Source organism: Mastigoproctus giganteus, chromosome 13, assembly GCF_048544385.1.
Source record: "Mastigoproctus giganteus isolate SK-2022 chromosome 13, ASM4854438v1, whole genome shotgun sequence".
Taxonomy (NCBI): domain Eukaryota; kingdom Metazoa; phylum Arthropoda; class Arachnida; order Uropygi; family Thelyphonidae; genus Mastigoproctus; species Mastigoproctus giganteus.
The window spans coordinates 150973385-151000829 of record NC_143587.1 but is presented as its reverse complement, the minus strand read 5'-3'; the positions used below and the strand labels follow the sequence as shown (position 1 = coordinate 151000829).

Here is a 27445-nt window from a genome sequence, read left to right as displayed (position 1 = left end):
AAAGCAGCTACGTGTTTATAAATATTGAAGTATTTACCATTAGTATAAACAGATTGGACATAAAAACAGATTGAAACAGATTGGATATTTTTTTTTTTTTTTTTTGTTTTTTTTTTGGCTGATGCTGAATAAGCTTGCTTTCTTGCATCATATGCCTCTCTGCTAATGCTAATGCTAATAAGATTGGCATTGGACATTAAGATTGACAAGCATGTCAATCTTAATGATGATTTTGTTTATAATTAGTTGATGCTTTGACATCAGCCCACATTGGCCTTTGCCAGTGTATAAATTGTATAATTTAATTTGCATTATTGTATAAATATAATAAGCTGTGAATAATGACCTCTATGTGCCTCAACTTTAGAAAATGACTTAGATAAGAAAAAATTAATCAAATAAGCAATTATAAGTAATGTTTTACATTATAGCTTATTTTTGTATTTAGCATTTAGAAAGTTAATAACATTATTTGGAAATGCAATTGGGCAGATAGTACTGTTGTGGCATGATCTGAGAATACTATAGAGTTATTATATTCTTGTCCCTTAGTTCATGTGGTGTTCTATAAAATAATTTAGCCTAAAATCATGCCTGAACAAGATCAGCAAAGCAGAAATCTCAAACCAGCAAAAATTCTTTGACTTGGGAGAGACCCATCAATGATAGTTCTCATGCAAATCAGAGCTATATTCACTGTGCCTTTTTGCTGAGTTCTGTAGTGGGACATGATACAGCCAAAGGGGTCTTTATGTCACTTTCATTGCAAAGAAAGTGAGGAGATTAAGTGCCTATTCAGCATTTTGATGGGCTTATGTGAGGGATTGAGGAAGCAGCTTGATGCTCTCCAAGAAATTAAAAACAGAGACCCATTGAGCACTCATAAACCCAGCACAACCCTGGAGACTACACTCATCACATGACACAATGAGCCGACCGGGCTAGCCGAGTGGGTAAAGTACCTGCCCGGCAACCCAAAGGTCGCGGGTTCGATTCCCGCCTCGGGCTTGGATCAAAGTACTGCAAAAAACCTTGGGAGGTGCAATATGGCCACAGAAGCCGATGCGCCAACAACTACCAAATCAAAAAAAAAAAAAAAAAAAACGACACAATGAAATACTTCACTGCAGAAAGTGCTGGTGCCACAGGAATTAGCCATTGTTGCTGACTTTATTATTATATTTCAGGGAAAATATATTTTGTAAAAGTAGTAGATACAATAGAAATAGAGTATCTGCCAGAGAAGTTGATGATGTAGACCAGCTATCTTTTAAGGGCACCAAAAGTGATATTGTACACATGGTAGTAACAAGTTAGTTAACACACACAGTCGTACTTTTCAGGCGGGGTCAGTTTTTTTTTTCCTTCATTTATTCTTAAATGATTTTTTCCCAATTTTCTGAGTATTAATAGAAATGAAAAATAAATATAGTTGTCTTCTTATCAATTAATTGCTAAGATTACGACTAGAAACACTTGATAAAACTCTAGGTTTTTGTTCTTTTTACAATTACATAATATTTACTACTCTCCCCTGTTATTCTTTTTTTTTTTTTTTTTTGTCTCTTTTCTCTCATAACTCGTGAAGTTCACACATCTTGCCTAACAATATTGCATTAAATGTACATTTAATCTATGAATTTCTTTGTATTCATTGTTACTGATGATGTTAAGACAGATCTCCTTGACTGTATTTCCTTAACATATACAGGGCGATGCAATTCTTCCCCCTCATAGGAGGGAGTACGTGATGATAGTCTTGTCAATCAGTTTGGAGAGACCTCTTGCAAGGCTCAGTGGGGTAGAATTTTTCACGGTATAGTCTGTGCTTGTTAACAGGAGAGACTGTTCTTACAAAGATTGGATACACTTAAATAAGGCGCCTCTGTAGCCAGGTGGGCATGAGCAGTAGTGTGTAGTACACGCTTCCTGATTAGACCGTGATTCGAGCCCGTGACCACCAAATATGGAGAATGCAGAAAGTTCAGGGAATGACGACTGTATATCCCCGGAGCAGTATGGCCTTAGTTGCTAATGCTGCTAAAAACCAAATAACAACAACACTTAAATAAAAAGGCAGTGCAAGAATATTTGAGATGCTATCAAGGCAGTGTTAGGTAGGGTGGAAAACAACTTGGATGGGGGCCAGATGAAGGCAGCGGTGTAAGTGATTTTTGCACTGCTTCCATTGGAACAAGCCTAGAAAGCAAACTTTTGGGGATTTAAGTCCTGCTGGGATCTTCGGGGAACAAACAAATACATGGGCTGTATTATTATTACAAAATATAAAAACAAGTGATCATGTATTTGTGTGGACACTGTTAATAGCTTGGTGCATAGTAAATAAATTTGTTGAATTTGAAGTATACCAGACAAGTCATTAAATGTAGACATGACATTGTAGGGGGGGGAGGTCTAGTGGAGACATGATGTCATTTTTCTCCCAGAAACAGATGTAGAATTTGAATTTGGGGAGTACAATGCGTACAGAAAGAGACAGACAGACAAATTTGTACAGAAAGAGACAGGAGGGGGGGTGAGAATTATGCTTTTAAGAAGCACATAAAATCTAAGACTGTGCATCCAGTTGATGTGGGTGATCATTGTAATGGTAACTCAGTTTGGTGTTGATGGGAAAACAAAAATTAGAATAGGAGTGTTTTGTAGACCTAATGGCTGCCATGAGTATAATGAACAATTGTATGTAAATCAAACAGAGTAAGCCAGTAAATCAGAATTCCTTATAATAGGTGATTTTTAAATGATACTGACAGGAATTTTGGGTTAGTCACAGATGCAAGATTTTTGTGGACTTATTGGATGACTGTTTTCTACAACAGTATGTTTTTGAAATACGAAATGCACAAGGCATAATCCTTATGGGTTTTGGTAATTAACTATATAATATCGGTGTAGATACACCATAGTTAACCCATAAATTTGAACTACGTAAGTAGTGTAAAAGGCATAGTTTTAATTGTATCTCATATTGTGAGTGCCTTCATAACAGTAGTCTTCTCTACTAGAGAAGCATTATTTATTTGAAGTTTCTCACAAACAGTAGTCTTCTCTACTAGAGAAGCATTATTTATTTGAAGTAGTGTGATACCAGCTATCTCGTGAAGGCACCCACAATATGAGATACAATTAAAACGATGTCTTTTACACTACTTACGTAGTTCAAATTTATGGGTTAACTATGGTGTATCTACACCGATATTATATAGACAACAGTATGTTAGAGGCAATCAGAGAAAGCATTACTCTTCATCAGATTATCAGCAGCAACTCTTGATGTGTTTAGAGAATTTGCAAACAAAAGAACCACTAAGTGGTAGTGATCAGTGTATTGATGTGGGATATACCTAAAAATGTAATTATTATTAAGTGCAAACGGAAGAGATTTTGCTTTCCTAAAGGGGAATGCAGTTGTTTCAGACAGTTTTTAAGTACTGGCAGTGAGAACAACTAAGGATGATGCTACCAATTGCAAATTCTAAATTGGAAGCAATCAGAGAAGTAATTGTAGAAGCTATTAGGCTTTTTGTACCCACTAAGAGATACTGTTCAAGAATCTCGCTTAGAACCAAATGGATGTCACATGAACTGCTGAGACCAGTAGCAGACAGAAAAATGCATGCAATGCATATAAATGTTTGAGTGATACCGATGCCTAAATTAGATATAAATTAGTCTGCAATTAAGTTGGCTTTTTATACTAAATTTTTTCCTAGGCTTTTTTCCTACCAGGCTTTTTATACCCACTAAGAGATACCAAGAATCTTGCTTAGAACTAAATGGATGTCACATGAATTGATGAGACCAGTGGCAGACAGAAAAATGCATGCAACACAAATTTTTGAGTGATACTGACATCTAAATTAGATATAGACTAAGGCAGATTACAAGAAGTCAAGCAAACACTAGAAGGAAAGGAATAAATCACATTGGTGCACTAGATATGAATGATATAATTTTTGCTGATGCTGCTTTGGTTGCTGAAAAACTGAATAGATATTTTGCATCTGCCTTTATACTAGAAATTTTTTAGGGCTAGAGATGCCAGAAATTTATCAAATTGTAACAAGAAGTTAAATAGTGTTAATTGAGAGGAATGTGGAAGAGAAATTGTTGAATCTAAATGTAAAATATGCACCTGGGATCGATGGAACCCTGCAATTATATTAAGGGAGGCAAGAAAAGAGATAAACATATCTGTAGCCATAATCCAAGAGCATTTTAAGATTCAGGGTGGCCACCATGGACTGGAGATGTGTGAATGTATCCCTAATTCACGGCGCCTCCGTAGCCAGGTGGGCAGGACCAGCAGTGCACAGCACACACTTCTTGATTAGACCGGGATTCGAGCCCGTGACCACCAAATATGGAGAATGTGGAAAGGTCAGAGAATGAACACTGCATATCCCCGGAGCAATATGGCCTTAGTTGCTAATGCTCCTAAAAACCAAATAACAAACAAACAAACCCTAATTCACAAAGGATGATCTAAGGATGACATGAGTAATTAGACACGTGTAATTGATTTCTGTTCCAAGGAAAATAATGGAGTCATCGGTGAAAGAAGTAATGCAGGACCATCTAGGCAGGAATGCACTAATACTTCAATCATGCCATGGATTTAAGAGGCAAGCTTGCCTGACCAATCTAATTGGATACTATAATGCAATAACAAAGGAACTGGATGCAGAAAATAATTTTGACATCATATGCTTAGGTTTCAGAAAAGCTTTTGATACTTGCACATTAGCTGTACAATTCCTATTGCTTCAGAGGTGGTATTTGTGTATATGTCTGTTCTGATATTCACACCAGAGACTAAGTAATTTAGAGTCTCCTCTTTTCGATCTTCTCTGGTTTAAAATCTCTACCCCATTTTGTCAAAATCATCTGTTGCTTCTATTGAACTCCAAACTCCACTAATCACTTGGAACTCTTTGACTTTCTCTGGTCCAACTTTCCTAACAGTGACGAAATTTTCCTTTGTGATTTTAATGTTCACACCTCCAATTGGCTACCGTTTCCTAGCCACACGGACCCAGCTTGTCAAGATGCTGAGGCTTTTGCAATTATTGACCTCTCACAGATCGTTCATTTATCTACTAGAATATCAAACAGTCCTCACCACATAGCCAATGCTCTTGATTGTTTTCTCACAAACAGCCCTTCCAAGTACACAGTCAAGGTGAGTGGTCCTCTAGGCATCTCAGATCACAACTTGGTGATGGTCTCGTCTCCAGTGGAGCCTTTCTCTTTGGTCATTCTCAACCTTGTGTTGTTTGGCATTACAAGAATGCAAAATGGGATGATCTATGAGATTTCTTTTCTTCTTTTCCTTGTAAAAGAAAAAAAGAAATGGTAATCTTCCAGATTACCATTTCAAATCTTCCGATGTCAACATTTGCTCAGATCATATCATTGAAATTATTCTTGTAGGGATGGAATCCTTTATTCCACACTCAACTTAAAAATCTCATCCTTTATATAAACCTTGGTTTTTCAATAAATGTGTTAAGGCTGTTCAAGATAATGTTGCATATCACAATTGGCTTGCATCCAAATTTCCAGGTTCATTTTCTGCCTACACCAAAAAGCTTGCAACAATCGTAAAGCAGTTATTAATCAGTACAAACTAGATTTTGAACAGGCTAAGAGGAAGTGCAATGGGATGATAATTGGATGGGAGAGATTTGTTACCCTTTTTAGGAACTGACTGGATGTGAGCAAATTTCCAAGTAAGGGGGAAAACACCTTTGGAATAAAAAAGTGAAAAAAGGCGTAAGCTCAGGTTGTGGACAAGTGAAGAAATATCATCATGACCTGGAGATTTCTTAGCATCAAGATTGTTCAAAATCCTCCTGATATCCTTTTGGCAGAAGACCACAGGAGGCATTGAATGGAGTGTACCAGGAATAGTAGGAGGTGGTTTACCAAGATTATCAATCACAAGTTAAATGAAAAGTAGGATGCTAGCAGGTCAGCTTTATCTTTGCCTGATGCAGCAATAGAACCATCTATTTTTGGTAGAGGTGAGAATCGAGATGTGCAAAAGTTGAAGCCAATAACCTTTGCAAGAAACTAGAAAAGTTGTTTTCTGATACCTTGCCAAAAGAAGGAGCAAGTTTTCTAGTTTGGGCTGATTAATAACTGCATTACGATTGTTGTGAGTTTTGTTGTAAGCAGAAAATGAACCTGGAGATTTGAATACAAGCCAATTACTATATGCAACAATCTTATGAACAGCCTTAGCACATTTATTGAAAAACCAAGGTTTAGATAAAGAATGAGATTTTGAAGGTGGAGTGTGGAATAAAGTATTTCACCCCTACAAGAATAATTTCACTGACACAATCTGTATCAATATTGACATCAGAAGATTTGAAACAGTAATCTGACCAAGGAAAAGAAGAAAAGAAATCTCACAGATCATCCCATTTTGCATTCTTGTAATGCCAAACAACACAAGGTTGAGAATGGTCACAAGAAAAAGGCTCTGTTGGAGTAGAGCCCATCGCCAAATTGTGATCTGAGGTGCCTAGAGGACCACTCACTTCGACTGTATATATTTAGATGGATTGTTTGTGACAAAAAGATGAAGCATGTTGGCTGTGTGGTTAGAATTGTCTGGGATTCTGGTAGGTAAACGAACAATCTGTGGGTCACTAGTAATTGCAAAAGCCTCAGCGTCTTGACCAGCTGGGTCCGTGTGACTTGACAACATTAACGTCGCCAAATAAAATTACCTCACTGTTAGGAAAGTTGGACTGGAGAACATCAATTTTCAAAAAGAGGGAGATAAAGAGTTCTCAGTGATTAGTGGAGTTTGGAGAATGATGGAAGCAATAGATGAATTTAAGTAGAGAGATTTTAAGCCAGAGAAGATCAAAAAGAGGAGATTCCATCTTACTAGGTCTATGATGGGGAATATCAGAGTAGACATATGCACAAGTCCTGCCTTTGAAGTGAAAGGAATCATACATCGAATAATTTTGGCAACTGAGATGAATGGTTGAATCAACCAATAATTCAGATTCTGTCAGAAAAAGTGCTTGCAGTTTGGCAGATTATAAGCAATATTGAACATTGTTGAGATTGGAACTTAGACTATGTATATTTGGAAATGAACAAGGAAGTGTTTAGAAGGTTTATTCTCTTCGCTGATAAATTTGATCTGTTAGTTGACAATTCACGTTGTAGTCAGTAGTAAGGAAAGGTGAGGAGGACCTGCTGTATGATGTAATGAAATTTTTGGATATGGCAAAAATGTACTCAGCTCCTTGACATAACATGGCCTCGACAATGCCCCCTCACACATTTTGGTCTCTCTCCAGTCACTCTGGCAGAGCAGCAGCAGCGAGATTATACACTAGTTGATCTAGAAGTATCCTAGAGATTTACCAGTAGGTTCGGTCTGGTGGAGTGTCTAGTAGCCAATCTGTGAACACCGTTTTAGAGCTGTGCCTTCAAAATATAAGGAAGATTGGATTTTGCCATGATGTCCATCATGACCTCAAAAGACATCAATCATACTGCATGATGGAAAAGAAGTATGTGGGAAGGAGGTTTGTCAGAGCTTTACCATGAAAACTAAACATGGGTTCCACTGCTTCAAGCTTCCAAAGTGGTGGAATATGCAAAGTGGTGGTTATTTCACTGGTTGATGAGAATCATCTCCCCTCTCTGTATTGCCTGCAACACAGAGGGCGGCAGTCTGCCATGTAGTATGGGTGGCACACCTCATAACTGCCATTTCAGTCCAACCTTTTCAGGAAGACAGCATTTATATTGCAGACAGTCACCATTGAGATAGCACCTAAATATTATCAAATGAGTGAACAACTAAAGGAATTATTTATGCAGGTTCTCTCAGTATGATGCAATCACTGCAATTCATAGGCAGTTATAAACCATCCACTCCTTTACCAAATGAGTCAGTAGTGAGAGATATAGAATAACAGGAAAATAATGTTTCATAAAAAGTTCAGGAAATGAAATTACTACAAAACCAGACTCAACTCCTGTCTACGTTAGTTCATATGTAGGTGGTTGCCTCTAGTATATTAGATGCCATATTTCAAAACTTGTACATCAGGGTTTTATACCCCAGAGTTACTATCAGTCTCACCATCGTGAAGGTGCAAGCAGGGGATTTGGCTGTCAGACTTTTTTTGGCCTTTGCCAAAATTAGCATTAGCAGTGGCGAATGATGCAAGAAAGCCAGCCTTATACAACATCAGCAAAAAATAAAATAAAATAAATTAGAACCACTTTACTTGAGTTTCACCTGAATATCAGTTCCTCAGTGTTGTTTTAGACTCCTAGGTAGCAAGCCCAGCTTGACATACCTTAGAGAACATCTGCCACAGCCTCAAGGACCAAAGCATTGATCTGTAGTGAATTTTTGATTTTTACATTTAAAAAATATATGAGGATGAATGCGCAATAATGTACTGATAATATCAGTGCAGAACTGCCATTTCAGTCTAACCTTTTCAGGAAGACAGCATTTATATTTCAGACAGTCACCATTGAGATAGCACCTGAATATTATCAAATGAGTGAACAACTAAAAGGAATTATTTATGCAGGTTCTCTCAGTATGATGCAATCACTGCAATTCATAGGCAGTTATATTTTAGTAATAAATAGACTCTTACACCAACCATGAAAATATAAGTATTTTTACTGTAACTAAAATATTTACAAATAAAATAAAATAAATATTTACAAAAACTGCTATTATATTAAATTAAATTATGTACATTGTAAAAATATGCGATAAAATACACTAAAATAAACCGGATTAAAAGCGATAAAAATCTGGAGCTTTCAGAAGCATCGGCTTCCTTCCTCAGCAGTAACAAAACTTCCTGCAGCACGTCCTTATATAACAGGCTCACGGTACTTATACACGTGGTTCAGTCAGCGCATGGTCTGAACTGGAAGCGGAAACAGCTCGGGAACGTGTCAAGCAAAACCGTTCATCCATACTTAGGATGATAGTTTCGAACAGAGGATGCATACGCATACCTCTGTCCCTATTCATAATATTGTGGTCGGATGAACAGATTCATAGGCTCTCGAGCCATTTACGGTTCCGGAATCCATGCACTCGATCCACAATAACCGCATTCTCTGGGGAGATTTGATGCTGCTTCTATGGATCAAGCGCATGGGTTCTGGAACCATTCTGGAACAAACAAGTAACACGTCTTCTTCCAGTGGTTGATGGAACACACTGAGATGGGCAGCAGGCAAATGTTTGTTTATTGCTCATCCGATGCACGGTAAGCTTAAAGTGTGATTCAAATCTTTTTCAACTATCATATTTTTAAAAAAAAACGCGTTAACTGGAAATTTGCATCTCGTAAAGTGAAAAGTGGTATAATTTTTTTAAATAGCGGCAACTGAAAAACACATTAATTGAACTCACATTATGTGAGACCTGGCTGTATATCAGAGTGATACCTTCAGACACACAGAGATACCAGTGCTTTTTTTGGGACAGTATGCAATGGTACGCCGTACCTGTACCTTTATTAACAGTGACGTGCGACATTTGGATGCAGTGCACTTCGAAATTTGTAATATTCCGTAAATTTTTTTCACATATTTACCTACTATTCAAATAAGCTTAAAGTTATTTAACTAAATTTGCATTTTTCACTGTCTATTGTTAAGGTGTTTTCTATATAAAACTTTATAACCATTTTTAGAATTCTAAATTACTCATTCGAACCTCTGTTTAACGAACTCCTTTTATAGCTAATTTTTCTGAATTTCCCCTTGGAACTTTCATTTAAAATAGCTTCCGTTGAGCAAAGAAAATTTTCATATGAAGAAAGGATTAGGACAGACTTATCGGTATGCACTGTTCGCATTTCTAGGCTTCAGGCAATGTAGGCAGTTAGTTCTGCTGCACGAATTGAGAGCTAACTGGTTTACCATTCTACAACTTAAGGATACTCATAACACCTATCCGACCATCTGTCCCACATACAGAGAAGTCGCGCTGGTCAACAGTGAGCAGATCAAGGGGGTATTCCCGAAGCTGCCAGTGGGCTTTCGTCAGCCTTCTACTGCAGCGGTGTCCAACTTTTTCCCCCAGATCAGTCTAGCAACCTCTCACCCACTCCCTTTTTTTCCACCCCTAGCAATTTATCCTGGACTGGGGCTCCCTTGGGCCAGGGGAGTTCCCCTCCTCTTTCTCCTTCCCCTCTTCACCTGACTCTTGTTTTCTTTTCCTCCCTGGAAAACTTATTCCCCAGGGAGGAGGGCGAGCAGATAGTTGAGGAGGCCTTCCCGTCCCGCGGCTAGGGATGAGTACCTGGAGGCAGAAGTCCAGGTGATCACTGCTTCCAGGTAGCCAAAAGGCCAATGCAGAACACACACACACACACACACACACACACACACACACACACACACACACACACACACACACACACACACACAGGCAGGCAAAATTTCTGTCTTCTCACTTTCTCCCGAGTGGGATGAAAATCTCCTGTCCAGGATTAAAACTTTTTTTTTTTTCTCTCTCTGCTTCCTTTTCCCCTAAAGCTGAGGCCACACAGAACGCTACATTATGTATGCTATGTTTGCTACGTTCGCTACACCAAGTGGCCACACTGGCTATGATTCATACGAGACTTCAGCAGAGAAAGTAACTAAATTTCTTTTTCTATCATCATCAGTCTTGTACAAGTTATCTACTGCGCATGCCCGTCGTCAGCGATGCTTAAAAATATAGCCGCAAGTCAAACGAACATAGCGTACACAGTTCTGTGTGGCCCCTTATGTTGTCTATAAAGGGAACTATTTTTCCCTCACATAGCGTACGTAGCGCTCTGTGTGGCCTCAGCTTAACCCAATTCAACCGGTTGGAATTTTTTTTTTTTTTTTTATTATTATTACATGATACACACTGGCCTTACCTTCACAGAGTCTGTAAAAACTGAACAGAGCAACGAGGCGACGATTAACTTCTGTTCTAGGAGCTGCCCATACAAAAATACAAATACAATTTTCCCATACAGTGGCCATATTCAAAAAAATTCAAAGTTATATTTGTTTCATGGGCTGCACTGAGTGATTCAAGAAAAATTAGTGCTACTTTTTCCATATCTTGTTGCATGTAAAAGAAAAATTTAAAATATCCGGAAATTTTATTAAGTACATACACAATTACATCCCCGGCTTCTGTAGCCAAGTGGTCAGGAGCAGGAGTGTAGTAGCACACGCTCTTTAAGTAGACTGGGGTTCAAGCCGCTGACTACTAAATACGGTCGATATGGCAACTCGTGCTGGACCAGCGTGACAGATTATGGTCCATTTCCCTCAGCAATGAATTGTTGAGGAGGCTTCGATCCTGCAGTGAGTTGATAATGGCTGCAGTTTACCTTTTTTTTTACACAATTACATTTACTGAACAAAACATTTAATGAGAATTTTTTGATAATTAACAAAACTTTAAATTCTGTTTTAGTTCACTTTCCTCGCTGGCTATAGGTTGGACACTGCTGTGAATCAACTGTAAGCGTCCCGTTCGAGAATCACGAGAGAGTGGTTTTCTTTTACCCCAACAAATAATCATCTGTGTTTTGCGGAAGTGCATTATCCACAATTTTCAGTAAATTTTCCCTATCTCTGTTTACATGGTCACAATACCTGAATAACCGAATGACACTGACATTTTGGACAGCTTCAAAAAAATAAGAAAAGAAAATATTTAAATTTAACAACTTGTTCAAAGAACTAGTGACGATATTGATGATGAGAGAAGGAAAATGAGGATAACAATGATTAAACCCTTTAAATGTGAAATGTTGGCATTTGATGAAAACGAAGTTAGAAAATTAGTTAAATGAAAGGGATACAATTCGAGGATTTCGGGGGGTACCTAATTGATAAGATGGTTTCGGAAGAATTGAAGCATTTGATGAACTCTCTGAGTACAATACCAATTTCATCGATGAATGTGAACGAGGATTTTTACAAATGAATCTGATCATCAGCCTAACCAGAGCTTCGTTGATGACAAAAACAATTTCTTCACTTTGATTTCTTAAAATTTTGGGCCCGCCAGTGACACACTTCGATCCAGCAAATATGTTGATTCGTGGCTGCTTCGGAAACGTCATTCAGCAACAGACACACAAAGAGGAAGAAAAGAAGTCGGCATAGGGCGTCAGATGAGAACTTAATAGATATTTGGAATATTCTACAAAACCTTTATGAAATTATTTTTTCTTATTACTTATTTTACTCACATTTTACTATTTTTTTTTTTTTAACACATTTTACCTATTTTTTTATATACTTAAATAACAAATTTATGCTTAATAAACTGTGTTAATATACTTAATTTGTTGTCCTTAATCCAAAAACATTACTACTAAAGTAACAATATCCGGAAATTTTTTAGAGTACTTTTAGAATTTTAAAATTCCTTTTAATTTTCATTTTTCCTGGTAGCAAAGAATGAGTACCGGCACTTTTTTTTTTCCAAAAAAAAGCACTGAGAGATACTAACTTTTCTCAGACCAATGGATCTGTCACAATACAGGGTGTCCGGGCTTGAGGTATTCAAAACTACACACGCATATATCTCAGCATCTATTAAGTGTATTAAAATAATTTTTTTGTTATTATACAGAGTAACTCACCAAGTTTTTATGAAGGTTAGTAAAGTTCATTGTGGGCACCTTTTTTAGCTGAACAGATGTCAAAATGATACTCAAGCTCTTGCCAAGTGTTTTCCAGCATCTGAGGCATTATTAGAGCATCTGCTTCAACAATACGCTGTTCCAAATCGTCCAAATCCCGAACTTTTCTCTAGTACACACAGTCTTTAATAAAGCCCCATGCAAAAAAAGTCCAATGGAGTCATATCCGGAGATCTAGGCAGCCAGGCAGTTGGGCCTCTTCTTCCAATCTAACGTCCAGGAAAGTGTTCCGTTAAAAAACATGGTAACATCTTGATGGAAGTGTGATGGAGCACCATCTTGCTAAAACCTGTAACCTGGGGGAATCTGTGGAACAGCAAAGATCTGCAGCATATCAAGGTAAGTGTGTCCCATCACTGTGGGCTCTATGAAAAAAATTGGCCAATGATGCCATTTTTGTGCACCCTTAACCTCAACATTGACTTTTGGTGTATCCCTTTCATTTTCGATCACTTGGTGAGGATTCTCCGTACCCCAAATGTGGCAATTGTATCTGTTAACTTTCATGCAAATGTGAAAGGGTGATTCATCACTGAATAACAACAGATCAAGATAATTGGGATTGTCATCAATACTGCTGATCATCTCGCTTAAAGTGTTGAAGAAGTTGAAGTGTGTACGCATGCAAGCGGAGACGTTTGTGAACAATGTCGTAAACTGTTGAATGAGGAATCTGCAGTTCATTACTAGTCATTCTAATCGACTTACGTGGGCTCCTAGAGAATGACTCGCACACCTGATCCACAGTTTCATCAATCACGTACTTTTTCGGGTGTTTCCCAGTTTTTGAAGCCAAACTTCCCATCTCTTTTAGAGTCTTACCCCACTGAAGAATGGATTTGGATGTGGGAGGATCTACATTCCATTGCCTTTGTGCACGCCACCAAACACTCGTAACTGATTGAAATTCAGCTAACCAAAGCACGCACTGCACCTTCCGCTGTGGCATCCACATATCAACTGAGGCAATAGCCATTCTTATGCCATTTTTGCGCTTACACAACTACTGGTGACGCACCTGCACTAGTGACCTTAACAGTGTGATGAAACAAAGATTTCCTATCAACTGTGCTTTCGTTTGAGAAAATATGAGTAGTTCTCACATTATAAGCCGTTATTTTTGGATACCTCTAGCGTGGACACCCTGCATAACTAAGATGCTGTTATGCCATAAAATATTACCCAACCAGTAACCAGACATTCTAAAGTATCAGCTTCTTTCAGTACTCTGAAAAAGGGCTGACATGCCTAGCACTTTATACCTACCTGGCCATTATAAGGGCTCAATGTTACTCCTTGATTTCCATTTCTTTAGAATGTTGCCAGTTGGAAATGTTTTTCACTTGGAAATGTTTTATTTCTGAGTAAATAGCACACAGAGATATTTTCACCACATGACATCCAACTGCCATCCTCTTTTGAAACCTTGTTTTTTCATTGTACAGCATACGTATTTCAAATATTTGCACATTTTGTAGTGACATACAATTTCCTATAGTTGGGGGGAGAGGGGTGGGTTGATGACTTTTGATAAGATTGTATATATAATGAGTAAGGAGTGCTTAAAAATACTGGCTATAATTTTCAAAAAATGTCTCTATAGAGTTGAAGTGTTAAAAACAGTAAATCAACTTTTACTGCTGTAATTTGTGTATGTGAGAAAACAAACTTCTGAATTTTTTAAACCTTTTCTCTAACTTCTTGTTTTTGATGAAGCTGTGTCTAAAGCTGTGTCAGCTATGACTTTTAAAATGATTTGCATTATTTTAAAATACCATTGTTGCTCATATGATATTTAGTAATGCAGTTAAAAGTGCTGTTTGTATATTCCTTTTATTGTTATTTTTTTATTTATTCTTTTTTCCTAGGGAACATTTTGGCTCTAAACATCCGAAAACTGCAGATACATTATTAGATTATGGATTTTATTTGTTAAATGTTGATTCAATTAGTCAGTCAGTGAAAGTTTATCAGGTAAGTCTATTGCATTTTATTTTTAATAATAACCCCTGTTAGACACTCGGAAACATTCTCTCACAAGTGATTTAAAAATATTTCAGCCCCAAAACAGAATGACATTTATGCAGAAACCTTTGGTACCTCTAAACTACACTCTGAGCAAGGAGTTAATTAGTAGCAGTAAACTTTATTTGTGAGCTTTAACTATGAAATAGATATGGTCACAACACCTTGAAAATAGCTACCATATCTGAGTGATTATTTTATGTTACGTTACTAATTGGGTGTACTGCTACCTTTTTTTTTTTTTTTGCTTCTAATGACTGTGATCATTTAAAGCAATTCAGAAACAGTTTTCTACCTGTTTATCAGTAATCTAAAGTACTGTTGTTTTACTACTACCGCTACTTTATAACGGGATGGTTATTGAAAGAGGCATTCTGTGTGTTATCAGACACTCAGTCTAAAACACTGATGGATACAATATCTTTCTATTTCAGAAGATTTTAGGAGAAGTCCGGTTGGCCTGCCTGCCTCCCTAAAATCCACTCATGCACACCTTCTCGATGGTAAGCCCTTTTACATCACTTAGGTGGCAACAAAAGTGTAGAGTGGTTCTCTACAAGACGCCTGGTCAGCATGAAGAGGAAAAGACCAAACCCACCAGCACATGACACAACGAAACAAATGGCCCCCTCTTATGGCAGCGAGAGGATTAGAGTGGAAGCAGAGGGAGCTAAGAATCTCTGTGTATGACCAGGCTGCCACTCGTGGCAGCCTGGTCATACCCAGAACCTGGCCTGTTACATCATAAGATTGCTCATTGGTGAAGACAGGATATTAGAGCTGGAAAAGGAATTAGAAAATGTGAATTGGAATATCATCGGTTTGGCTGAAACAAGAACAAGAAATGAATCACTTATAAGTTTATCAAGTGGAAATCTGCTGTACACCAATGGAAACAGTGAAAGGAGCAAAGGTGGAGTTGGTTTTCTGGTCCAAAAAGATATAAAAAACAACATTTTGGAATTCAAAAGTACACCACCAAGGGTGTGTCAAGACTACTACTCAGAATTTCTAAGAGGTATAAGCTAAAGGTTATAATGAATATGCACCAACATCGAGCCATAATGATGAAGAGGTTGAAGAAATGTACACCAAAATTTCTCCTAGATGAGCAGAAAACCCACTACACTATCATTATGGGAGATTTTGATGCTAAAAAGGCACATTGCAGAAAAGGCATATTGTAGGAAATTTTGGATTTGGCGTAAGAGGTGAAAGACTAGTGGAATTTGCAGAATCGAGGATTGTCAGCAATGAACACTTTTTTTCAAGAAAAGGGTGAAAAGAAAGTGGACGTGGAAGAGCCCAAATGGATTAACAACTAATGAAATCGACTTTATCCTCAACAAGATAAATGTTGGAAGTGATCACAGAATGGTAAGATGCGCACTTGATATAAAAAAAAAAAGGGAAAAACTGACTCGAGTAAATAATATAAAGGTCTTTGAGATAACAGAAGAGGAGAAAAAGCAGTATGTACTGGAACTTAAGAAGTTTGAGGTTCTGCAGACTGCTCAGGAGCAAGATATCAATGAGGAATATTACAACTTTCTGAAAGTGATAAAACCCAAGAAGCCTATAGGTAAAAAGAAATCCAAAGAAGAAAAAATTAGCCAAGAAACACTTGTTGTGATGAACTGAAGATGACAGGTGAAGAGCAAGATAAACACTGACAAGGACAAAATTGAGCACTGAGTTATGCAAAATCATTAGAAAGAGACTCAGAGAGGACTCAAAAAGTTCCTTCTGTTTTGTGCAGTGACCATACATTTACTACCCACAAACTCATAAATTTCATCTTTCCTTCTAGCTCCTCTTGGGTACCATTCTGTTATTCTCTTAGTCCATCTATCATCATGTCTTCGAGCTATGTGTCCTGCCCAAGACCATTTTAGTTCTTTAGTTTTGATAAGAATGTCCTTTACATGAGTATGCTGCCTAATCCATGTGTTTCTCTTCTTATCTAACAGTCTGATTCCCAATATAATTCATTCCATTCTTCGCTGTGTAGTTCTCAGCTTCTCTTCCATTCTTTTGGTGAGTGCCAAAGTGTTCATGGTGGGGAGTATACATCGGTTCATGATATTGCTCCTCAGTATGTGACTATATTTCCTGAATGCTATCCATCCAAAATTTATTCTTCTCTTGAGTTCCAGCCATTTATCATTATTACAGCTAATGACTTGTCCCAGATAAGTATATGATTCCACCTTTTCAATCATTATATCCCTTTCTCTGGCATACTTGTTCATTATTGCTTTTGTTTTAGCCATATTCATCTTTAGTCCAAAATCCTTACTGACTCTGCATAACTGATTAAGATTTTCCTCTGATTCTTTGGGATCATGGCTTATGACCACAATGTCATCTGAAAATCGTAAATTGTTTAGGTATTCTCTATTCACATTAACTCCTTTCTGCGACCAGTCTAATCTTCTGAAAGCTTCCTTGAGGGCAGCAGTAAACAACTTCGGTGTGTCTCCTTGTCGAACTCCTTTCTCAATTTTAAATTTACTACTGTCTTTGTCTGGTCTAATAAAGGAGGTAGCATTCTCATATATTTTCTTCAAAATCATAATATATGGAGTATCTGTGCCTTGTCTTTTCAGTGCCCGAAACATTGCCTTATGCTGTATGGAGTCAAATGCCTTTTCATAATCTCCACAAATGCCAGACATAATGGTTCATTTGCTTTTTCCATTAACTGTGATATTACGTGAAGGTGATCCATAGTTGAGAATCCTGTCGTAAAGCCAGCTTGCTCTTTCAGCTGATTCTCATCAAGTATTGTTTCTAATCTGTTAGTAATGGCTGCGTGATGCAAGAAAGCCTATGGCTTATGCTGCACCAGCCAAAAAAAAAAAAAAAAAAAAAAACCCCAAATAAAACTGATAAAAAAACAAACAAACTAATTATTAATAAAAGAAAAGGAAATTAAACCTCTCATCCTATGCATTTCCCTCACTCTAAGGTACTATCCAGATGTCCTTTGAATTTCCCGAAACTGTCAGCCTCCACCACCCATGTAGGCAACTTATTCCAGTAATTTATAACTCGCTGGCTAAAATAAAACTTCCTGCAGTCCAATCTAAACATCTCCCCCTGTAACTTGAATTTATGTCCCCTAGTTCTAACATCATTTATAATCTTGAAAATTTCGTCCTCGTTCATTTTACTGATGCCTCTCAGAGCCTTAAACACCTCAGTTAAATCACCTCTAAGGTGTCTAGTTTCCAAACTCTGCAACCCACATATACGAAATCTTTCTTCATAAGGATGCCCTTTTGCCGCTCTCACCAGGCTAGTTACCCATCTTTGCATCCTTTCAAGAAGCTTGATGTCTTTAGGTGTGGTCTCCATACTTGAACACAGTATTCCAAGTCTAACAAAAGACTTATATAATGGGATTATCACGTCCCTATCTCTACTTGAAAAAGTTCAATAGATCATCGATAGGACATCATGGGCCGGCGCCTCCGTAGCCAGGTGGGCAGGAGCAGCAGTGCGTAGCACACGCTTCTTGATTAGACCGGGGTTCGAGCCCTTGCCCACCAAATACGGAGGATGCGGAAAGGTCAGAGAATGACCACCGCATATCTCCGGAGCAATATGGCCTTAGTTGCTAATGCTCCTAAAAACCAGATAACAAACAAACATCATGGGCCTTCCTTGCAACCTGTTTACAATGCTCAGAGAATTTCATGTCTGACCGTATCGTAACACCCAAGTCCCTTTCTTCCAGTACTGGGTTTAGTTGAACTCCACCAAGTTAATAAGTTATTTTGGGGTTACTGTTCCCCAGGTGTAATACCTTACACTTTGTTGGATTAAAGCATAGCTGCCATTTTTCTGACCATTCCTGAAGTTTATCTAGGTCTCATTGAAGAAGCTTAGCTTGACAGTGATCATTAACTACTCTACCAATTTTAACACCATCTGCAAATTTAGACATCACGCTCTCTATCCCTTCATCAATGTCGTTTATGAAAATTAAAAATAACAGTGGTCCTAATACTGATCCTTGGGGAACCCCACTTCTTACATCAACCCAATCTGAGGAATAGCCATTTATCACAACCCTCTGCCTCCTGTCCTGAAGCCATCCTGCTATCCATCTAAGGATTTTCCCAGTGATTCCAACCTGTTCCAGCTTACAAAGCAACTGCTCATGTGGGACTTAGTCAAAAGCTTTGCTGAAATCTAAATAAATAATGTTGAAATTATTCCCTAAATCCAGCTCATGAGTGACCCTTTTAAAATAGCAAACCAGATTTTTAAACGTGATTTTCCCTTTACAAAACCATGCTGAGTATCCTTGAGAATTTCAGTTCTATCCAAATGATCCTGAATACCACCCTTGATCATTGCCTCCATGATTTTCCCTACCACTGAAGTCAGACTGACAGGTGGATAATTTGCCAATTCACTCTTAGAACCACCCTTATGTATGGGAGATATATTGGCACTTTTCCAATCCAACGGAATCTCCCCAGAATATAGTGATTCTCGCATAATTAGCCTCAATGGTTCGATTTGCCACGATTTTGGTTTGATTCCATCAACTCTAGCAGCCTTACTGGCCTGTAGACTCAAAAGTTTTTTCATTAAATAATCTTGCGAAATTTCACTATCATTAATTACATATTTTTCAACTTCGCTCCCACAATTTCCCATTGCCACAAAAGGTTTTTCATCTGTAAATATTGATGCAAATTTACTGTTGAGTTCAACTGCAACGGGCAGCTGGTGTATTTAATACTATTCCCTTACATAAAGGTCCGACTGGTTTGTCCTGCTCTTCTTGGCATTTATGTATGGGAAGAATTCCGTATCTCTCCTCTGCTCTGTTTGCTAGCGATTCTCATAAACTGCCTTTGCCTGTTGAACCTTTTCTGTGGCTGTATTACAGATCATCTTGTAGCTGTTATAGGCTTCAGTACTTTTTATTGCTCTAACTTTTCCATGCCACCTTTTTCTGCTCAAGTAATGTGGCAACTTCACTATTCATCCAACTTGGAACTCTCCTCGTGAAGTATTTTTTTAATGGTAAATATGCATTCGAGGCATCTGTGAGTAATGTTTTAATAGCTTACCACAGTTCAATTGTATTCATTCTCTGTGCGATATCTACCCAGTTAATAGAGGCCATGTAGTACCTTAAGGCATCGTAATTTCCTTTTCTGAAATTAAAACCCATTCCTTTGCCTTTTACTACTGCTACCTCTCTCTCTCTCTTCATCATCCACCATAGAACTCCGTGATCACTTCCTGCTATTGGTTCCTCTACTGTCAGCCCTGTTATGTCATCTGATTCGTGGGTGATGATGAGGTCTAGGATATTCTTGTCTCTGGTACTTTCCCTGACATGCTGATACAAATAACAGTCATATAGTTGATTTAAAAATTTTGTTCCCCATGTCGAGTTTCCTTCCCATTTTCTCCAATCAATTATAGACAAATTGAAATCATCCATAATAAGACATCGACGCTTACTTGCCCATTCCATTTGCATGTAGGGGCTTTCATCATAATCTTCACAATCACCTAGTCTGTAGATTACTCCTACTCGCATTATACCTTTGTTTCCAGCTATCTCACACCATACAGATTCTGTACTAGCACGTGAAACATCTGAATCCGGGAAAGCTATCATCGCACTCAGTCTGCTTCTGATAAGAAGAATTACCCCCACCCTCCTTTCCTTTCTATCTACCCTATCCTTCCTAAATACATTATACAAGCCGTACTGAAACTCATCATCCCCTATTTCCAGGTGGCACCACGTTTCCATAAGCCCTATTATGTCTGCGTTACTTGTTTTAACCAGCAGTTCGAATTTGTTCATTTTATTGACGACACTTCTAACATTACTATATAAACAATTAAGACTTACTGTTCTTGTATATTTAACAACCCTTGAAGTTTTTTAGGCTCTCTTCCCTGGCATTAGCTACCTGCTCACTTGAAACGTTTCTGCCCCCAGAGCATCTAGATAATAATATGTCCAGTTGGGGTAACAGATAAGAACTCTTGAAGTATGTGCAAGAGTTACTTTGACCAGTATTATCAGATAAACACGTGTCAGTATTACCCACATTACCCCTAACTAGCAGTTTTCCTGAACCTTTAAGGTATCCTCAATAATACTGGCAAAAACTTTTGCACCACTGAGAACCACTCTACACGTTAATTGCCACCTAAGTGACTTAACAGGGCTTACCATCAAGAAGGTGTGCATAGGTGGATTTTAGGGAGGCAGGCCAACCTGACTTCTCCTAAATCTTCTGAAATAGTAAGATATTGGATCCATCAGTGTTTTAGACCGAATGCCTGTTCCCCTCTAAGCCCAATTATTGCATTGCATTGTATCAAATTTCTAAAACTCTCCATCCATACAGAAGCTGTTTGGATTTAATAATGTCACTTTTTTTTTTATTTTTATTTTTAGTAAAAAAAACATGCTCTTGACGTCATCAATAATTGCAACATTATTGATGATGTTACAATTATTATTAATTATTGTAAATATAAAAAATAGTCAATTGACATGTGGCAGTATGTTTCAATGGAGAATCTGTACAAGTTGATAAATGTGCATATACATTCGTATTTCTTTGGTTTTTCAAATAAAGTAAATGCATGCATTTGAAAAGGGTTAAAAGAAGAAATTTATTTCAGTTATTACTATTGAAAATTATGTAACTAACTCTATTTCATGTAATTAAAACACTTTGCAGGCTGCCCTTGATGTTCGATTATGCGTATTTGGAGGTCATAATCTTCACGTAGCAATAGCACATGAGGACTTAGCTTATGCATCTTATGTTCATGAGTATAGTTCTGGGAGGTTTAAAGATGCAAGGTAACTATTTTCACATTTATACAATAATTTTAATATATAAAGGCAAAATTAAAACTTTTTTGTTGTAGTGGACAAATTTAGCACATCAGAATTAACATTCTAAAGTTTTGATCGATGATTCTTTGAATTTTATATATATATATTACAGTAAGGGTCGTACTGAAGAGAAATTTGGACAACGGGTACAATAAAGAATGCTATCGCCATTTACTGGGGAAAAAAATATTAGTTACAAAATTTGTCACTGTATGGTGCTTAACTATCTTAGTTACGATTATGCAAATAACTTATGTTATTCGCATAATCTAAGCTGAGTAGAGCTGAGTAGTGGTGCCACAGCACCACTACTCAGCTCTACTGTATTGTATAAAATCAAAGCAGTCTCTTCAAAATCATACAGTAATTGTTTGCCTGCACTACAGCAGCAATGCCAACAACGTTGCAAGAAAAGGCGCTATTAGTGAAGCTGTACTATCAGAACAGCAACAATGCAGCTGTGGCTATTAGAGAATTCCGACGTCAGAAGTGCATAAGGCCCACGTGGACCTGTGACTGTTTGTTCAAAAAATGATTGCGAAATTGCGAAAGAATACAACTTGCTGCCCACAGTAGCAAAACTAAGACAAACTCTGCTACAGACAAAATACAGTGCAGTTGGCCCTGATGAAATACATTATGTAATGATACAACAATTAGATAAACAATCCCAATTAGCCCTGTTAGATCTATTCAACAAAATATACCTCAAATACTTTTCCATACAAATGAAAAAGTATTTAAGTAATAATACTAGCGTTCCCATAACAGAAAAGACCTAGCTGTTTAGGCAAAATCTTACAGAAAATGGTCAACAATAGACTAACATGGTATCTAGAAAATAATGATCTTCTCAACCCAGCACAATATGACTTTCGAAAAAATCGTTCTACCTTAGATGTACTTCTTCCGGTCACATAGCTCCCTGAGGAGCTGTCGTGGCCACCAACAAATTCCTCCAACTGCATCGATCGTGTGCTATACGAGCAGCATCGCACTATTCATCATCGTCACTATTTTTATTTATTCTTGACCCTAAGTAATCAGATTCATCAACTTCTTTGATATCTTGCCCATTAACCTTCACTTTACTGGAATCGAGGTTATTACCAATCACCATAATTTTAGTTTTACACACATTCAAAAACAATCCTTTTTTCTTACTTGCTTCACATACTCTCCTCAGAGTTTCTTTTAAGATGATCCTTAGAATTACAAATTAACACAGTATCATATGCATAACGAAGGTTGTTTGTCTTTAGTCCTCCAATTTTGATGCCAGTCTCTAAACCTTCCAAAGTTTCACGCATGATATCTTCGGCATAAAGATTAAAAAGGTAAAGTGATAAAATACAGCCCTGCCTGACACCGTTACCTATTGTGAAAAAATCCGTGTTTCCCATGTTTGTTCTCACAGTTCCTTCCTGTTCCTGGTACAGCTTAATCAGCTGAATTATGTGGATTTGGAAACCCATAATAGTCATCGTTTCCCATAGTTTCTCATATTGAACACAATCAAATGCTTTTGCTTAAGCTGTAAAACACAAAACGACTGGAACATTGAATTCTTTGTATTTTTCAATAATCAGTTGTAGGCTTAAGATCTGATCTCATCTCTGGTTCCTCTAACCCTTCTGAAACCTGCTTGCTCTTCTGGCATTTCTTCTTCAAGTTTTCTTGAGATTCTGTTCAATATGATTTTAAGAAGAATCTTGCTAGTGTGAGAAATTAGGCTAATAGTCCTGTAATTTGAGCAAATTTTCAGATCTCCTTTTTTTGGTAAGGGGATGAAAACTGATTCTTCCAATCTGATGGCCACCGTCCCATTTCCCAAATTTTTACAATCATTTTATGAAAAAACTCGGTGCCCTTCACACCTGTAGCTTTAATCAATTCTGCTGGTATTTCATCAATTCCAGGTGACTTGCCACACGTTAGTTCTCTGATAGCTTTTTCGACTTCTTCCTTCAGTGGACCTGGTTCATGATCACACTCTTGAAAAGCGGGTGGCAGATCATTAGTGCCAGCAGGTGCTCGGAAGAGCTGCTCACAGTATTCTTTCCACTTTCCTTTTATTGTGTTCTCCCCTGTTAAAATTTCCCCTTTGGAGTCCTTAATTACATTAGGTTTTGGTCGGAACTTTTGGCTTAAGGACTTAATTACATCATACATCTTTTTTGTGTTGTTTCGTTTGTTGTAGTATTCGATTTCTTTACACTTTAAATTGATATAATCCTGTTTGTCCTGGCTTAAACAGCGCTTGATGACTTTGCTTAGTTCCTGATACTCTTCATTTCCTTGTACACCTTGGGCTTTTGCAGGTCTCTGTTCAGTAAGTTTAAAAGTGGCTTCTGTAATACAAGGCTTCCTGATCTTTGACCTTTCTCTAACATGTCTATTTGCTGAATCCTTAATAATGCTTTTTGTATTTTCTCACATTTCCTCAGGCAGCATATCATCATCTAGTTCTAATAGAGCTTGAAAACGATTTCCTGTTTCAAGCGTATAATCATTTGGAATATTTTCTACATCCAATCGTCTAGGGAAAACCTTATTCATGATCTTCTTCTTCAGCTTGAGATTGATATGGAGTAGCTGATGATCACTACCACAATCTGCTCCAATAAGTGTTTTTGCTGTGATTACACTGGAACACTACCTTTGCTGCATAAGGATGTAATCAATCTAATTCCTTGTTTTATGATCGGGACATTTCCATGTATAGAGCCTTCTTGGGTGCTGCTGAAAGCAGGTGTTACATATGACAAGACTGTTCAGATGACAAAATTCAATTAAACTTTCACCCCGCTCATTTCTAGTGCCAAGATCAAACTACCATATTCTGAACTAGAAGAAACTGTCTTGCCTACTTTTGCATTAAAATCGCCCATGACTCTTGATCTGGTCCTTTTTTGGGACCAGATCAAGAGCTGACTGGAGATTTTCATAATAAACGTCCATATCTTCGTCTGTGGATGTTGATGTCGGTGCATATGCAACTAAAACCCAGGTGCAGCAGTGCGTAGCACACGTTTCTTGATTAGACCAGGGTTCAAGCCCGTGACCACCAAATACGGAGGATGCAAAAAAGGTCAGGGAATGACCACCACATATCCCCGGAGCAATATGGCCTTAGTTGCTAATGCTCCTAAAAACCAAATAACAAGCAACTAAAACTGTAAAATTTACTGGCTGGCTGTGAAGTTTAACAGTCATCATTCTACTATTAATAGGATTGTATCCAAGAAGAGACCTTAAATTCCTTATTCAAAATGACAGCGACACCATGTTCTTTTACTTTGGTTACTTCCAGAAAAAACAACCAAAAACCCATTGCCAGTTTTGAAATGACCTTGTCCTGTACATTTGTCCTTGTCCTGTACAACTGGAAAATCAGGTAAGAAATTCTTTTCTCAGAAAACAACATCAAGTCATGGTTAATTTTGATATCTAGAAAGCATATGATACCACCTGGCACTATGGCATACTTTAGAAGGTTACATCAACTTGGCCTTAGAGGACATCTACCCCTCTACATAGGTAATTTCCTTAAGATTCTGACTTTCCAAGTTTTAATAAACAACACACTTTCTAAAGCATCCTATCAGGAAGTAGTCCCTCAAGGATCTGTGCTAAAGTGCCATACTTTTTGCAATCCACTTCAATACAATAACAGAACAAATACCAAACAACATCTTCACAACTGTCTATGCTGATGATTTCAGCATAGACAGTTGAATATGTTGCACTTCTTATCAAGTGCTCAAAGAGGTAACTACCATTAGGGGTAAAGGGAAGGGTTATTGCTTCCGTAAAGGCGACTACGATGGACTGAGACAGTATTTAAATTCTATACAGTGGGACCAACTGATGATGTTACCAACAGCAAATTCAAAATGGGAAGCATTCAAAGAACTTATCTTGGAAGCTACTAGGCTTTACATACCAACTAAGGAATATTGTTCAAGGTTTAGGCCAAAATGGATGTCAGATGAACTAATGAGGCATATGGCAGAGAAGAAAAATGCATGGGATACTTACAAATTAACACATGACACAGAAGCCTATGATAGATACAAGTTGATATGCAACCAAGTTACAAAGGAGGTTAGGCAAGCGAAGGTGATTACGAGAAATCCTTGGCAAGGGATGCAAAGAAAAACAGCAAAGAGTTCTTTACTTATGTAAACTCTAGAAGGAAGGGGATGAATCAGATTGGTCCACTTGATATTGATGGGTCAACTGTTGATGATCCTGCTCAGGTAGCTAACAAACTAAATGAATATTTTGCATCGACATTCACACATGAGGAGTTATTCCGCAAGGGGAATGCCAGAGGTGTATTCAACTCTAGCAGTAAGCTACAGAATCTTGAAATAACTGGGAGTAAAGTGGAGGAGAAACTGTTGAAGATAAACACAAGAAAGGCACCCGGGGTGGATGGGATCTATCCAGTTATATTAAAGGAGGCAGCAAAGGAAGTAAGTAAACCCTTAGCCATAATTATGCGAGCTTCCTTGGACTCAGGGGAGGTACCCATAGACTGGAAATGTGCAAATGTGACCCCAATTCACAAAGGAGGATCAAAGGCTGACACAAGTAATTATAGACCTGTGAGCTTAACTTCTGTTCCAGGAAAATTAATGGAGGCACTGGTTAAAGAAGCACTGCAGGATCATTTAGACAAAACTTCAGTTATAGCTCAGACACAGCATGGTTTTGTTAAGGGGAAGTCTTGCCTGACCAACTTGATTGGATACTATGATGCAGTCACAAAAGAACTGGATGCAGGGAATAACTTTGATATTATATACTTGGATCTTAGAAAGGCTTTTGATACTGCTGCACATGGAAGACTGCTACACAAATTGGAGCAGTGTGACATTGGAGGCAAATTGCTGCTATGGATAAAGGGGTGGTTGAGGGGGAGAAGACAGAGAGTGGTAATCAATGGACACTGCTCATCGTGGACTAATGTTATTAGTGAGTCCCTCAGGGCTCAGTGTTGGGTCCATTATTGTTTTCTGTATTTATAAATGATATTGATGATGGTATATCAAGCTTAATGTCCAAGTTTGCAGACGATACAAAGGTTGGCAGGGTTGTCAAGGACACTACTGACACTATGCTGCTGCAGCAGGATCTGGAAAGGTTGAGCAGATGGGCTGAGAGGTGGCAAATGAAGTTTAACATTGACAAATGTAAAGAACTACACATGGGAAACAGCAACCCCAGAGCAACGTATCAACTCTGTGGTACTACACTGACAGTGTTAGAGAATGAAAGGGACTTGGGGGTGGTTGTGCAGGCAGATATGAAGTTTTCTGAGCAGTGCAGACGGGCTGCAAGAGTAGCTCATGGAGTATTGTCAATGATATACAGGAATTTTTTCCAGCAGGGATAAGGAGGTGATTATTCCATTGTATAAGGCAATGGTCAGGCCACACCTAGAGTACTGTATACAGGTCTGGAGGCCTCATTTCAAGAAGGATGTAGAGCTGCTGGAACGAGTACAGAGAAGGGCAACAAGATTAGTGAATGGAACAAAGGGGTGCTCTTACGAAGAAAGGCTTAAGTTTTGCAAATTACAGTGTCTGGAGACTAGGCACCAGCGAGGTGATCTGATAGAGGTGTATAAAGCCTTGAATGGTTTAAGCATGCTCAATGCTGATGGGATTCTTCCTCTAGCTCAGAAAAATCACCTGAGAGGGCATAAATTCAAATTGAGGAAAGACAGATGTAGGAGAGACGTGCGGAAATTTGCCTTTAGCCAGCG

At 38.0% G+C, this 27445-nt stretch overlaps 1 protein-coding gene across 2 annotated transcripts in view; it reads left to right on the top strand.

The window, feature by feature from the left end:
• The window catches only part of Pat1 (Protein interacting with APP tail-1), a 246621-nt gene that overhangs the window by 180611 nt on the left and 38565 nt on the right, over positions 1-27445 (top strand). For both annotated transcript variants that reach the window (XM_090387853.1, XM_090387854.1), the window contains 2 exons: positions 14615-14720; positions 21509-21633. In XM_090387853.1, the coding sequence (XP_090243979.1) occupies positions 14615-14720; positions 21509-21633 (231 nt within the window). The remainder of the gene's footprint in view (positions 1-14614; positions 14721-21508; positions 21634-27445) is intronic.